Source organism: Phyllostomus hastatus, unplaced genomic scaffold, assembly GCF_019186645.2.
Source record: "Phyllostomus hastatus isolate PE091 unplaced genomic scaffold, TTU_PhHast_1.1 phas_contig_196, whole genome shotgun sequence".
NCBI lineage: Eukaryota > Metazoa > Chordata > Mammalia > Chiroptera > Phyllostomidae > Phyllostomus > Phyllostomus hastatus.
The window spans coordinates 21,533,187-21,548,105 of record NW_025333709.1 but is presented as its reverse complement, the minus strand read 5'-3'; the positions used below and the strand labels follow the sequence as shown (position 1 = coordinate 21,548,105).

At 39.0% G+C, this 14,919-nt stretch overlaps 1 protein-coding gene across 8 annotated transcripts in view; it reads left to right on the top strand.

Annotated features, from left to right (window-relative positions):
- Positions 1-10,908, top strand: part of ARAP2 (ArfGAP with RhoGAP domain, ankyrin repeat and PH domain 2) — a 159,893-nt gene extending 148,985 nt beyond the window's left edge. For all 8 annotated transcript variants that reach the window (XM_045834426.1, XM_045834427.1, XM_045834420.1 and 5 more), the window contains 3 exons: positions 625-688; positions 6,162-6,296; positions 9,499-10,908. In XM_045834426.1, the coding sequence (XP_045690382.1) occupies positions 625-688; positions 6,162-6,296; positions 9,499-9,882 (583 nt within the window). In that variant the 3' untranslated portion in view covers positions 9,883-10,908. The remainder of the gene's footprint in view (positions 1-624; positions 689-6,161; positions 6,297-9,498) is intronic.
- The last annotated feature ends 4,011 nt before the right edge of the window (positions 10,909-14,919 follow it).

The window sequence follows — 14,919 nt, the reverse complement described above, 5'->3', positions numbered from 1 at the left end:
CTCACTGACCTCCGTCTCATCGATCACGCACCGTACCCCAAGTGCCTCTTCAGGGTCTCCTTGACCCACACCCCCGCCGTGTCCTCAGGCCATGCCTCCATCTGCCCGGTCTTTTGCATCCCCCCCAATAAAAGATGACTGAATCAGTGTTATTGGACAGGCAATATTTATATTTAATTTATTTTTCATGAGTCTCGTGGGTATTAATATTTATAATCATAATGATGAAGACCATCTAAGCCTTTTTTTAAAAATCTGCTGTTAAGAAAATATGCACATAGTTTTCTTCTTAGGCTGGGAGTTTCCAGGGAAAAAACATTTTACCATCAAGCACCCAGAAGAACCAATGACACTGACCCTTCAGCCTTTCCAAAACTATCGCCGATCACTGTTCAGCAGTTACCAAAACCCTGGCAGTATTTTGTATAAAATAGCATGTGTACACCATTATTTTGATATTGCATACTTATCAGAAACCTGAAGCAACTAGTACTGAAATACTCCCGTTTTGATCGCATTATGTCATTAATCAGAGAAACACAAAGGGATTTCTGGTCACTTAATCACCAAATACTCTGAAGTGAACAGGCTCCCATTTATATGTTTATAAATGCTGCTTTGCAGGCACCTGTGCTGTGACAGTTCACAGACCCAGATGGAGTGGATGGCCAGTGTCTTCATCGCCCAGGTAAGAGATCCGTTTCCTGTTGTCCAGTAAAGTGTTAAATGGTGGATACGAAATGCTGGTGATTTCCCAGTAATGTTTAATGAGTTTTAGGCATAGACTTTTATTTATTCACTTACATAGTTTTAAATAGATAAGCATCCAGATTTATCCATGGCTGTTTGAAAGAGAGTTGACTGTCTTTGCGGAGGCGTGTTTGCCACCCAGCAACCCCTCAGCCTGGGAGAGGCGGACGCATCAGGGTGACCGCGTGAGAAGGTGGCCTCCTCTGAGCCGCTGCCCGCCGGAGACCCCGTTGATCTTCGTTTAGGAAAATGCGTTATTTCCCTTTGTGTTTTCCCAGTGCCTGCCCTCCCTCCCCGCCCTGCCCGTCCGCAGACAAGGATGCGAACCTACATCTCTTTAATACTTACTGTTTGCTAGAAACTTCAAGAAGAGTTAACTCATATTACTTGCAACAAACTGTGCATAACATTGCTCATAGACGAGGAATAAAGATAAACAAAGTTCCCATCATTTGCGCAGGGCCATACAAATTTAGTTACTGGTTTACACCCAGAGGTGCCACAGGCAAACACATCCACTAAATTCCTCATTGAGTGTCCTCCTTGGAGGAGGACTCGCTTTTTCCTTGATGGGGAGGAGGTTTCAGTAGTCCCATTAGGAAAATTGTTTTTTTTCCCCCAACATTGCCTGGCTGAATTCCCAGCAATGCCTCCCACAAGAGCATTGAAATTCACTGGTAACGATCAGGTTGCCACTCTCTGTTACTGAGGGTGTACTTCCCTGTTTCTCTTGCAAGAGAAGTTAATTCACCGCCCAGTCTGGTCATTTGTTTTGAAAACCATTTTCTCTGTTCGTTTAATTTATTATCCTCTCCAGTGGTTAACAAACACTGTTCTTCTCACCCTAATGCTACTAGTACTACTTGGGAATACATTTGCAGAAAAAGACTGGTTGCTAACTTTTTAGAGACTTTTCTTCTTTTTTTAATGACTTTTTAATAATTCAGACATTCAAGTCCTACTTTAAGAAACTAGATTTGAAGTGTTTTCCTAAAATCGGAACTGCAGAGTCAAAGACTGTTACCCTGTCTCTTTGTGATACAACTACTATAAATTGATTCCTTTTTTAAAATAATTGAAGTCAGTCAACTCTGTGGTTTAAAAATCAAAGTATAAATACCTGGGAAGCAGGGGTTGCTCTCAGGACCAAGTCACTGCTCCCTGCCTCACCCGCCCTTTACCGTCGTGTCCCTGGAGACTCAGCCTAGGTACCCTTCCTTGCTCAGTCCACATTTTAGGATTAACATAAACACAAAGGTCCTTTTGGGTTTCGGGATTTTACGGTTCACCTCTACAGGGAGACACAGGAAAGTGGCAAACGTTAATATATACGTTAAATACACACACTCACCCTTGAGTCAACAGTAAGTGTCCTTACAGCGAGTCTTCCTGGCGCCCAGAGCACGTTTCTAATACCTGTCCCCGTCCTCACCCCTGCCTCACGAGTCTTCTGGGTTTCGGCTCACATGTCACATTCTCAGAAAAACTCTCTCGTTTTGCCATTAGACCTTCCTGCAGGAACACTGAGCACCCTGCCCTTCAACTCTGTGGCACTAAGTAAAAAGGATTTGTGTATTTAGATATGTCATGTCTATCTTTCCTGTTAAAACACAAATACCATGAGAGTACAGACTCTGTCAGTCACTTTTTAAATTTTATTTGGTATCTCACTTTTATTTTATTTTTCAATTACAGTTGACATTCAGTATTATTTCGTTTTAGTCCCAAGGGTACAGCATAGTGGTCAGACAATCATATACTTCACAAGTGTTCCCCCCGGTATTTCAAGTACCCACCTGGCACCATATGTAGCTATTACACTGTTATCGACCGTCTTCCCTGTGCTGTGGTTTACATCCCACTCAGGCTGTCAGACCCTTCCCCTCAGCAGTCACTAGTTTGCGCTCTGTAGCTACAAGTCTGTTTCAATTTTGTTTGTTAGTTTGTTTCGTTCGTTAGATTCCACTTATAAATGAAATCATGTGGCATTTGTCTTTGTCTGACTTATTTCACTTAGCATAATATCCTCTAGGTCTATCCATGCTGTCGCAAATGGTAAGATTTCTTTCTTTAATGACTAATATTCCATCGTATATATGCACCACTATTTTTATTATCCACTCATCAATCAGTGGACACTTGGGTTGCTTCCATATCTTGTCTGTTGTAAATAATGCTGTAAGAACGTAGGAATGCATATGTTCTTTCAAACTAGTGTTTTGGGTTTCTTTGGATATATTCCCAGAAGTGGAATCTCTGGGTCATAAGGGAGCTCCATTTTGAATTTTTTGAGGAACCTCCATGCACTTTCTCACAGTGGCTGCACCAGTCTGCATTCTCAGCAACAGTGCTCGAGGGTTCCCTTTTCTCCACATCCTTGCCAGCACTTGTTTGTTGATTTACTGATGATAGTCATTCTGACAGGCCTGAGGTGTAATTGCACTATGGTTTTAGTTTGCATTTCTCTGACAGTAACACTGAGCATCTTTTCACGTGTGGATTGGCCGTCTGTGTGCCCTCTTTGGGGAAGGACTCTTATTAGATCTGTATTTGTATCTGCATTATAGAACCCAATGCCATTTACAAAGTTATGTGCTCAGCTAGTATTTCTAAAATAGGAAAAGAATCTAATAAAATTTCAAATAGATATTAGTAGGATAAGATAAAATAAGTGAGGGAAAGTAAAGCTGGCACAGCTGGGGTAAGGAGGGGCTTTAACTGAGAAAAGGTTCTCAGAGAATTCCTTTCAGAGTAGCGGAATGACGGCCGTGTCTGAAATGAGGGAGTGAGTTGTGCAGGCATGCAGTAGCATAGCGATCTGTTTTATTTTTCTCCTTCATCTGTCGGTACTCACCCACAGGGTAAGTAGAATTAGGTTTAACTAGGTTTAGGGCTTTGCCAGGCAAGTATGATGGAGGAAGAAAGAGCATAGGACTTGAAGATATTGACAAGGAGGTGAGTATATTGATTGCCCGTGAAATCTAGGCCAGGCTGTGAAAGGAATCAGAAGCAACCTGCGAAGTAGAATGGATTGAAGGTCTAAAGGAGCCTGAACATACTTAGAGTGAATGGAACTAAATTAAGTTATCTGGGAAGATAAGAGGTCAAGCTCAGAAAGGAAGGCAGACCTCTTGTTCCCTGCAGCATTATTCACCCTCACCAAGGTATGGAAACAACTGAAGTGTCTGTGGACAGATGAATGAATAGATCAAGAAAATGTGGTGCACACACAATGGAATGTTATTCAGCCTTTTAAAATAGGGAAATCCTGTCTTCTGCAACAACATGGATGAACCAGGAGGCCATTATGCCATGTGAAATAAGCCAGACTAAGAAAGAGAAATACCGCATGATCTCACTTATATGTGGAATCTTAAAAAAAAAAAATTGAACTCATAGAAACAGAGTGAAAAGTGTTTGCTTACAGAGGGGCAGGGGGAATAGAGAGGTTGGTAAAAGGATAGAAAACTTTGAGTTATGAGTAAGGTTTGAGGATCTCATATTATTAGTGACTATATTTGATAACACTGTGTGGTATAATTTAACTTTGCTAAGAGTAAAACTTAAATTTTCTCACCAAAAAAAAAAAAAACCAAAACAGTAAATATGTTAACTGTTGAACGTGTTAATTAACTCAGTGGGAGAGAATCCTTTCACAACACACGCATGTATCAAATCATCACACTGTATATGTAAGTACCTTACAATATTATTTGTCAGTTATACCTCAGTAAAGCTCTAGGGAAAGAAAATAAATGGAAAGTAGGAGACAAAAATGAAGATTTGGGGGTGTGGTCATTGGTTATAATAATGAAAGTATGTCATACAGTATAAATTTGGAAGTCACTTATACATAACTATAAATGTCAGAACATGTTACTGAGATCTAATGATTTCTGCTGTTGAGAAAAAATATTTCTTGGATCAGCTCAGTGATCCTAATTAGCCAGTATTAGAAGCATTGTTTATGTCAGGGAAAGAAACAGTGTTTGAAAATTGCATTTGCAGTCAGGTTCCTCAGCATCTCATTTAATGTATACGTACTACATGTCAATGAGTGGAAGTGTAAACATAATCCATAGGACACCTATTTCCTTCGAAGTCGGTTTTCTCCCAGCTTTACATGTTGGGAATACCACAGTTATGTAATGTCAATTTTTTTTTATCAAGTTTGGGACCATGACATAAAAATACTGTGCCACTGGTCACTTTCCCTCTGATTGAAATGTTATATAATCCACTATGGTGGATTTGTTAGTATTTTCCTAAAATTCAAGAGCAGACCTCATGCACATATACTAAGTCTAGTAATAAGCAGGACCTACACTGTAGGGTTACTGAGGACTGAAGGAGATAATACATGTCTATCGACAAGCATGAAATCTAGCTATTTACAGTGGGCACACAGGCAGCATTTGTTGAAATGCCTTCTGTGCTATAAAACACTACGTTAAAATACCAAGTGCGACGTCGGAACAGGAATCTGTTGAATCTTAAGGGTAGAGGAAAATAAGAATAGGCATTTAGCTATAGATCTTACCAAATGTTTTTCATTTCATCATAACATCTGTAAGCTGCTCGTTTTATAGTTGGTATTTTGTATTTCTTTCACAGATTGTTGTCTGAAAGTCAGTTTGCTTTTCCCAACTTCTGACAAGTGAATCTACCCTGAGGAGGAGAAAAATCTTTAAAGATTTTCCTTTCATATACATATCTTAAGGATTTATCACTCAAGAGCTTATATTTTTACCTGTGGATATTTCTCCCCATTGCAAAATTAACTTTTTCTCAGTCATATCTATAATTGCTTAGTGGCCAGAATATGTAGTCAATAATCTGAGAACAAATGTGCTGTGCTCTCTGTTAAACAGTGATTTTCAGTATAAATGTCTGTGTACAAGGTAACATTTCTTTGGAATTCAATTAGATGAAAAAGTAACTTTTTTAAAAAGGTCATAAAGTAAGACTAAGTTTTCTGGTAAGCAGGCCTGAGATTGACTTGGGCTGTATTCAGTCAAATCATTATGTTTACACCAAAATTAACTTTGGGGGAGAGGGCAAATGTGAATGTATATTTACTTTGATCATAGGCTCTAGAAATGTAGACAAGTGTGTTATTTTTCTACCACAAAGAAATTTCTTAAATATTCCCCCCGCCTTTTGGTTTGATAAGTAGTACAGAAGGTATGTATTTGGAGCTTATAAATTGAACTGAGACCTCAAAGCCCAGTTCACTTAAGAGTTTCAGCGGTGCTGCCTCCACAGTTGACATCATAGTTAAGACGGCTTTCTCATGGAAAGCACATCGCTTGGTTTGTGTGCATGGAAAAGGAGCCAAGTGACTATGTAGCACGTGGTTCACACCACAGAATAAAGTCACACACCAATGGCAAGAAATTTTGTTTTCACAGCATGAACACGATGTACGGCCACCAGCTGGAAAGGAACGAAAACGCTCTATAACCAAAAATCCCAAGATTGGAGGCTTGCCTCTAATCCCCATCCAGCATGAGAGAAATGCAACCGAAGCCCGGAGGAATATTGAGGTAGGTTACCATTTTATTTCTTTTAGATTAATTATAGCATTTGCTATCTTATGTCTTACTGTGATTGAGTGCATTAATTCATTCATTAGCTTCAAAAAGTTAGGAATCACCACTTTGAAAAATGAAAGAAGAACCATATCCATCAAGAAAACATTATGAATAATCCTATGGCACTGGCACTTTTTGAACTTTCGTATTTTTTTAACTTCTTTTAAATGATTAGTTTTAATAATGTCATTGGCTATTTTTGTAAAGATTTTATTTATTTACCTTTAGAGAGTGAAAGGAGGGAGAGAAACATCAATGTATGAGAGAAATATCAATTGGCTTCCTCACATACATGCCCTGACCGGAACCTGGCTGGCAAACCAGGCTTATGCCCTGACTAAGAATCGACCCGGTAACCATTCAGTGTGTGGGACAATGCACAACTCATTGAGCCGCACCAGTCAGGGCTAAGATTTAGTGCTCAGATTTTTAAAAATATTTGCCCATGCCTATCTTTTCTTGAACATTTATCTTGTAATATTCCTCTTCTCTAAAAGATAATAGTTTTGAAAATAACAGTTTTGTTTTCTAGCCTCCTTGGTTAGAATAAGACCCCAAGATATCATGAGCTTGTCCTTCCTGCTATTCTGCACTTATAGGTTTTCTTGGTAATAAACTGCCCTGCAAAACTGTGGATTCCTTAGCTAATCTAGAATCTTAAAATTCTAAGGGTCACATTTCCCAGGAACCCAGATTAGGAGACACAGGCTAAATAAATGAAGCAAACGTGGGGAGTAGACATGCCCCACTGTGACCTCAGCTTCTCCCGACATTGCCTTAGGGTCAGGTAGGGAGCAAAGCAAATTATCTATTGTTAGTTTCAAAATGCATTGACCAATCCCCAGTAAAGAATTGGGATCATAATTGCGTATACAGTTACTACCTAATCCCATTCAGAATTTCAGAGATAGTATTTTTTAGCATACTTAACACCAGAAAGCTGATGAACTAAAACTCTAAAGAAATCATTAAAGGCTCTTAAAACAATACCATGAAATATTAATTAAAGGGAAAATTTATGAGTAGTTAAACTCAAAACCAGGATTTTTTTATAAATATAAATGTGGTGAGGTGGTGACTCAACTTATAGACAAAGAATGTTTCAAAATATTCCAATGCTGGGGAAAAAAGTTGAAAGCTGAAAAAGCATTAAAACAAAATTGGTAAAAAATGAGTTTTTTCCTATGAACTGTAAACCTCCTAGAAGAAAACAGGCAGTAGACTCTGACATTGCTGTTAGTACTATTTTTTGATACATCTTCTTGGGCAAGGGGAGAAAAGAAAAAATAAAGAAATGGGACTACATCAAACTGAAAAGTTGTTGCACAGCAAAGGAAACCAACAAAATGAAAAACAGCCTGTTGAACAGGAGAAAATATTTGCCACTGATAATTCAGTACGAGGTTACCATCCAAAATATATAAGGAACTCATACAGTTTAACATACACAAAAAACTGGTTCAGTTAAAAAATGGGCAGAAGACTTGCATAGACGTTTCTGCAAAGGAAACATACAGATGGCCGACTGACATATAAAAATATGCTAACCATCATTAATCATCTGGGAAATGCAAATAAAAGTGATGAGAGATCATCTCACTACTGTCAGAATGGCTATCATTAATAAATCAGCAAAGAAGTGCTGGTGAGGATGTGGAGGAAAGGGGACCCTCGCGCACTGTTGGTGGGCGTGAGCGCTGCAGGTGCAGCCACTGCGGAAAACCGTCTGGAGGGGTCTTGAAAAAAATTAAAAATAGATCTGCCTTTTATCTGAAGAAATCTGGCATTTATCTGAAGAAATCTACAACACTAATTCGGAAGATACGTATGTCCCTGTGTTTGTTGCAGCGTTATTTACAATAGTCAAGATATCAAAGCCACCTAAGGGTCCACTGACAGATAAAAGAATAAAGAAGATGGGGTACATAGATGTAATGGAACACCCGTCAGCCATAAAAAATGAAATCTTACAATTTGGTAGATGTGCAGCAGACTCGGAAGGTATTGTGCTAAGGGAAGTAAGTCAGAGAAAGAGAAATACTATATGATTTCACCTATATGTAGAATCTCAAAAATTGAACTAAACAGAAACAAACTCATAGATACAGAGAACAAATTGATGGCTGCCAGATGGGAGAGGGTTGGGAAGATGGTTGAAAAAGTGAAGGGATTAGAAATAGAAATTACCAGTTATAAAAGCAGTCATGCAGATTGAAGTACAGCATAGGGCGTAGTAGTCAGTAACATTGTAATAATTATGAATGGTGCCAGGTGGGTGCCAGACTTACCGGGGTGATCACTTTGTAAGGTATATAAATGTCTAATCACTGTGTACACCCGAAACTATCACTGAGGAGAAGAATTTTTTTAAATGGAAGCGTACCTCTAGACCATTGCAGGTGTTGTGACAATGAATTGCCAGTGCCTGTAGGCCCTTGTACTTGATTGAATGACTGTGTACTCGAATCCACTGATACAAAAGTGTGTGTGTATTTACATATATGTGTATATATGTGTGTGTGTGTATACATAGCATTTTTAAAACTACATTTGTGGAATTCTCATAGATAAGTGGAAGGAGAGATTTCACTAAATACTTTGGGAGGAGAGAAGAACACAAAATTGAACAGATTTCTGTCATAAAACTTCTCAGCATCTTCAATATGCTAATGTTAAATATTAATATTAAATGTAATGTGCTAACATGGGGATCTCAGGGAGGGGCTGTGGCCCAGGGCGTTTCCAGGGGCTGTGGTCACACGACCACAGAGACTTCCTTTCGTTGACTGCTGTGAGCACAACTCCGTACCAACCGCAGAGCCTCGAACGTGTGACGCATCCCAGTGGAAGGGAATCGGAAGAGGCAAATTCAAAATGAGAGTCACTTCAAATACCTAACCTGAAAGACATCTTCGAAATGCTGTGTTAAACGCATGTTAAAATGAATTTCCATGGCCTGCATTGTCGTCGATGTCCTCTCTCTCAGATCACTGTGTAAATTCAGACAAGCCCCTTGTGTCAAAGTATAAGGTTGGAACCTAAATCATAGAAATAAGCTCTAACATAAGAAGCATCAACGTTTAAATGGAGTGTATCTTTTAAACGTAAATCATGCCAAATCTTGCTTCCTGTGCGACATTTTGTTTTATTTTAGAGTGCAAGAGCGGAACTGGAAAAGCTGCGGCTCAGAGAGAAGGGCGATCAGGAGTCTGGGGACAGCACCTTGAAGGAGAGAGCCTCCATGGTGGCCCACTGCCTGGAGCACAGGGACGACAAACTTCGGAGTCGAACCAGAAAACACCGGAGCTTCAACTGCCTGGAGGATACTGAGGCTGAGGCCTTTCTTGGACAGCAGAGGTGCCTTAAAGGCTTCAAGAACTCGGGGAAGGCTGAGGACAGGAATGGCAAAGCTCCTTTGGATCCAGACAACAAATTGCCCTCAAAGGTCATTGAAGAACTTAGTGTGGTTCTGCAACGGTCCAGAACCCTTCCAAAAGAATTACAGGGTGAGCAGGTCTTGCAGAAAGACATAAAATGAATTGTACATTTTTAAATATTGTGTATGATGTTTGCGTGCAAATCAGAAACCAAACTATATGGTAATTCATGGTTTGTGAGATTTGTCGAGCTCTATGTAAGCATTTAAAGAGCATTTTAAAATATATATGTATATATGTGATACGTGTAAGATTAACTTTATTTTGGTCTGCACAAAGCTTGTACAGGTTCAACTGTATTAACTTTATGTAAAAAGGCATTGGCTTACTGTGAGTGGCCAGCCTTTCAAAGTAGTTGTCTGTGAGTGGTATAATTTATGAGTAGAAGTATCAAACTGTACTGTATTGTATAAAATGCTGTTTAAATGAAGCCTATGAATATATGCGTAACACATTTTGCACTTTGAAAAACCTTGTATATTAAGTTATCATGTTTTTAGGTTTACATGGGGTCTACCTTAGGGAAAACAGAGGGGTAAGTTGAAAATGGGGGAGGATTTATTTCCGTGGCTGCCTATCAACAATACTGGGGTTCCAAAAAGAGACAAGACATTAACAAATGTCTTAAAAACCAAGGAGGTCAGTTAAGAGTTGTTCTAGTTCATGGTTCAGAAACTGCATATTGATAAAATGCCTGGTGACCAATCATTTCTCAAGAACAGTATGCAGCCAACAAACGCGTGTTGTGGTGCTGGCCGCTTGTATTTCGTGTGAATGTACGAAATACACTCACACGAAATAGTGAGTGCACCGGCCATGGTACACGCTCACTACATCCAGGTCCTTGTAGATGGCGGCTGAGAAGAAACTTCCACTGCACGGAAGAGCTGGTGGGCACGGGGCCTGGCAGGGATGCTGTTCGTCCTGAGGCGGTGTAAGAGACAGCTGTCGAGTTCCTTTTGTTTTGGTACGACAAAGTTTCTCATCACAGGGTTTAGTTATTGTTGTTGCGCTTTGTTATTGTTTTACTTCGTGTGTACATTGTTATTTTCAGTGAGGCTGCAAAGGCTGCAGTGTGTCTCTGCATGGTCAGAGTTAAGTGGGCGTATGCAACATCTGCAACATAGGGCCCTTCTGTGGGGTGGGGTGGGGAGGGGTGGGTGGGGCGGGAGACAGTTTAACTCTGCTGCAGCCATCTCCTCCCTGCACCTCAAGCATAACGACCAAGTTCTCTCTTCCACCTACGATCAGCTAGACAGCACTAATTGTAGTGCACATTAGGGGCAGCACTTTCTAGCAATTTCTTTAGAACTGTATCATTTCTGCTGAATTTGAATTAAAAATTATTTTATGTAGCTAAGCTTTATTCCTAAAATGTCGTGTTTTTTCCCCTCCTCTTTTTTTCCGATGTCTTTCATGTCAGAATTTGTATACAAAGATCCATTCTTTGGTCAGTCAGTCCAACTGGTTCACTATAAAATACTGATCCCATTTTCACTCACCCTGTGTGATATTTATAGATTGGGATCTTTTTTTAAAGAATAAAAAGCTGCAGGTCAGTTTATAAAATAAGTGGCACTACTGTAGAACCTTCGTGGTATTTAGAAAAAAATCTGAAATAAACTGTTATTACTAATAAATGAAATGTTTATGTTACAAAGTAAGGAGGCATATGAAAATGCGTGTTCGACAATGGCGTGCAATGAGAAGACTGTCTGGAGTGTCTACCCTTCTTGCCTGAATATTTTTGAAACTTGAGCTTAAAATCTAAGAGTTTCTGTTTCTCTCCTTTCCTGTACAATGTTCCATTTTCCACATGTAAGATAAGGGCTACTGAAGACACCTCGTATATTTTGAGTAAAAATTAAAATTGTTTTACAGGTCCACCTGAATGTGACTGTCTCTGTTATTTTCAGAGTTGAAAGTTGTTCTTAGGAAATCATATAGTTTCTCCTTTCCCCTTTTTTAAAGAACGTGAATTTAATATATACTTAAAACTAATTCTGTCATTTTTCTCGAGTACATCAATACAAATACGGTTCTATTTTTAAAGGATGACTAGATGTAGACCTGACATAAATAGATGGGTGGTACCCTAATCTTCATTTCTGTGGCCCTGAAGTTAATTGCTAGCCATGGAATTGCCATATAATCCAGCAATTCCACTTCTGGGTATTTATCCAAACTCTAACTTAAAAAGATATATGGACCCCTGTATTAATTGCTGCATTATTTACAAGAGCAGGATATGGAAACAACCTAAGTGCCCGTTGATGGATGATACACATACATACAATGGAATGGTATTCAGATATAAAAAACAATAAAATCTTGTCATTTGTGACAACATGGATGAACCTTGAGGATATTATCCTAAATGAAATAAATCAGAGAAAGACAAGTACCACATGAGATTACTTATATGAGGAATCCACAAACAAGTAAACAAACCAAGCTCATAGATACAGAGAATAGATTGGTGGTCCCCAGAAGCAAGGTTTGGGGGTGAGGAGAATGGGTGAAGGGGATCAAAGGTACAAACTTTCAGTTATAAAATAAATACATTATGGGATGTAATGTACAACATCGTGACTATAGGTAATAATACTGTATTGCACATTTGAAAGTTGCTAAGAGTAATTCTTCAAAGTCATTGCAAGAAAACTAAATTTTTTATAACTATGTATGGAGACAGATGTTAACTAGACTTACTGTGACAATCGTTTTGCAATATATACAAATCATTATGTTGTACACCTGAAACTAATATAAAAATATGTCACTTATATCTCAGTGAAAAAAAAATAAAACAAAAAGATAAATACAAATAATCTCCTCCACAACTTCAGCTCAACCTAGTCCCTGATCGAATCAATGTGATTGGCCTCTTCTCTAAGGAAAGATAAAGTGGTGCATCCCCTGCGGAGAAAGACAACATTATCTAGAGTTTCAACAGTTTTTTTCACTGTCTGGCACTTTTAAAAAGCATTTAAAGAGACAGGTCCCTGTGAACAACAAAACCAAGAGAAAAAATATAAAATGAAAGAGATCTATAAGTGAACACAATATTAGAATTACCAAACAAGGACCCAGTGATGGCTATGGTTAATATTAGCAAGAAAAACACATAGGAAAAAAGAAAATACAGGAAAAGTTGGATAGTTCTGCCAACGTATTGGAATCTAAAAAATGAAATGGAAATTCTACAACTGAAGAATAAATTAAGTGATGTTAAAAATAAATGGGTTTAACAAAATAACAGACATTTGCCAAAGTAGATTAATGAATTGGAAGAGAGGTTAATAATTATATACCTCCAATTAAACACAGAAAAATAAATGGAAGATAGAGCAGAAAGAGAATGTGTACACTGAAAAAAACTAAAATGCCTATGATGGGATATCCAGAAGGAGAGGAGACCACACACAGGGAGGATGATGGCTTTTTAGAGATGTCAGCCAAAGGATACAAGTTATCCACATTCTAAGCAAGGTAAATACAAAAGAACCACTCATAGGAACATTGGAGGAAAACAATAGAAAAGTCAAGAGGGAACTTTTAATTAGAAAATAAGGAAACAATTTAAAGTAACAATACAATGAGAGGGGCCTCTCACCATAACAAAAGAAAGGTGGTAGATACAAGGCCAAATATAGCAGTATTATCACCTCAAATGCACAATACCTTAAAGTTTCAATTAAAAGCAAACAGCAACAAAAACGCGCACGTTTGCTGCTTTTAAAGACTCATTAAATACAGACACATGTTGAAAGCAAAAAGTCGAAGGAACGATATACGGTGGAGAAACTCATCTAAAGAAAGCTGGTTTCCCAATATGAACATAAAACTCACTTGACTTGAAGCCAGGAGCCACCATATCAGTGAGCGAGGCATTTCTTATAAAGGAAGATATTAATGAATAAAGGTCCTCATGTCTCTCATACAGTTGTAATTCAAACTTCATTGACCAGACAGGATCCAACTCACCCTGTAAGAAGATGCCATCTGAACAGGTAGGAGCCCAGTGCACCCTCCTGCATGGAACTGTGACGTGATTGAAGCCACTGCAGCAAGTCTGGGAGCTTTCTGCTGGCTAAAACTTTTCCTTTCGTTGCGTGTTCTCACAAATAGCACCTCCTGGGTCCAAGTCCTGAGCAGGGAGAAGAGGTGACTGCAATGATAAAGAGTCATTGCACTGTCAACTTCACTGACGGGAAGTGTCTTAAACATCCTTTTCTAACAGTTGTGCGGAACTAACTAGGGAGCCTGCCCGTACAAAGACAGAATAATTAAGCTAGTTAAATCTTTTAAGGAAAAGTTTTGCTCCTTTACAACTATTGAGATTGTCCCTGCAGTGAAATAAACAGTCGTGTTAGTTAGTGGTGGGTGCTCTGTTCTTCCCAGACACTATAGTACTGTCATTCATTGCCTTTGGAGGCTAAACAGAAGTGATCTCCCACTCCAGAAAGAGAAACATTCCATTGCAAGATGGCAAGGACTGGCTGCCACACTCAGAGCTGTCAGCCATCACCAAAACCAGGAACCTTCATCTCATTGCTGTTGAATTCCTTCTAGTTACCAAATCCCAGCGACAGAAGGCAACACTTTCTTGAACAGTGCATCTGGGCCTCATTCTAAATGTTGGAGCCATTTTCAGGTTCCTCATAGCTCCTGTAGGGGACTGTCCATGGCTATTGGATTTGGAAGTGCCGACTACAACCCAGATCAAACTCTGCAAGTGGGCCCTGGCTCCGGTGCCGCTCTATGTATCTCCATGCTTTCTACAAGGGGTCACCCCATAAAAGGACACATTTGTGTATTTCACATTGAAAATGGTTTGGAACCTGTTCGAAGTAACCAATGTGCTCTAGTCAATTTGTATTAATCCTAGTATTTCTTCATCATTTTCTGCCCATTGAGTAGTTGCTACTCAACTACCTAATAATAAGAATCCTCAACCCTTTGGTAAGATATATTTTTCCCTTGGCAGATGAACTTAATCATTGCTTCCAAGGAATTTGTCTGGCTTGTGTTTTCATTCATGTATTATTCTAATTATACACCAATTCTTGTCTCTCCATGAAATAAAATAGTTACATGAGTAACTGAAATAGAATGATTTCGTTAGTAGTATTCCA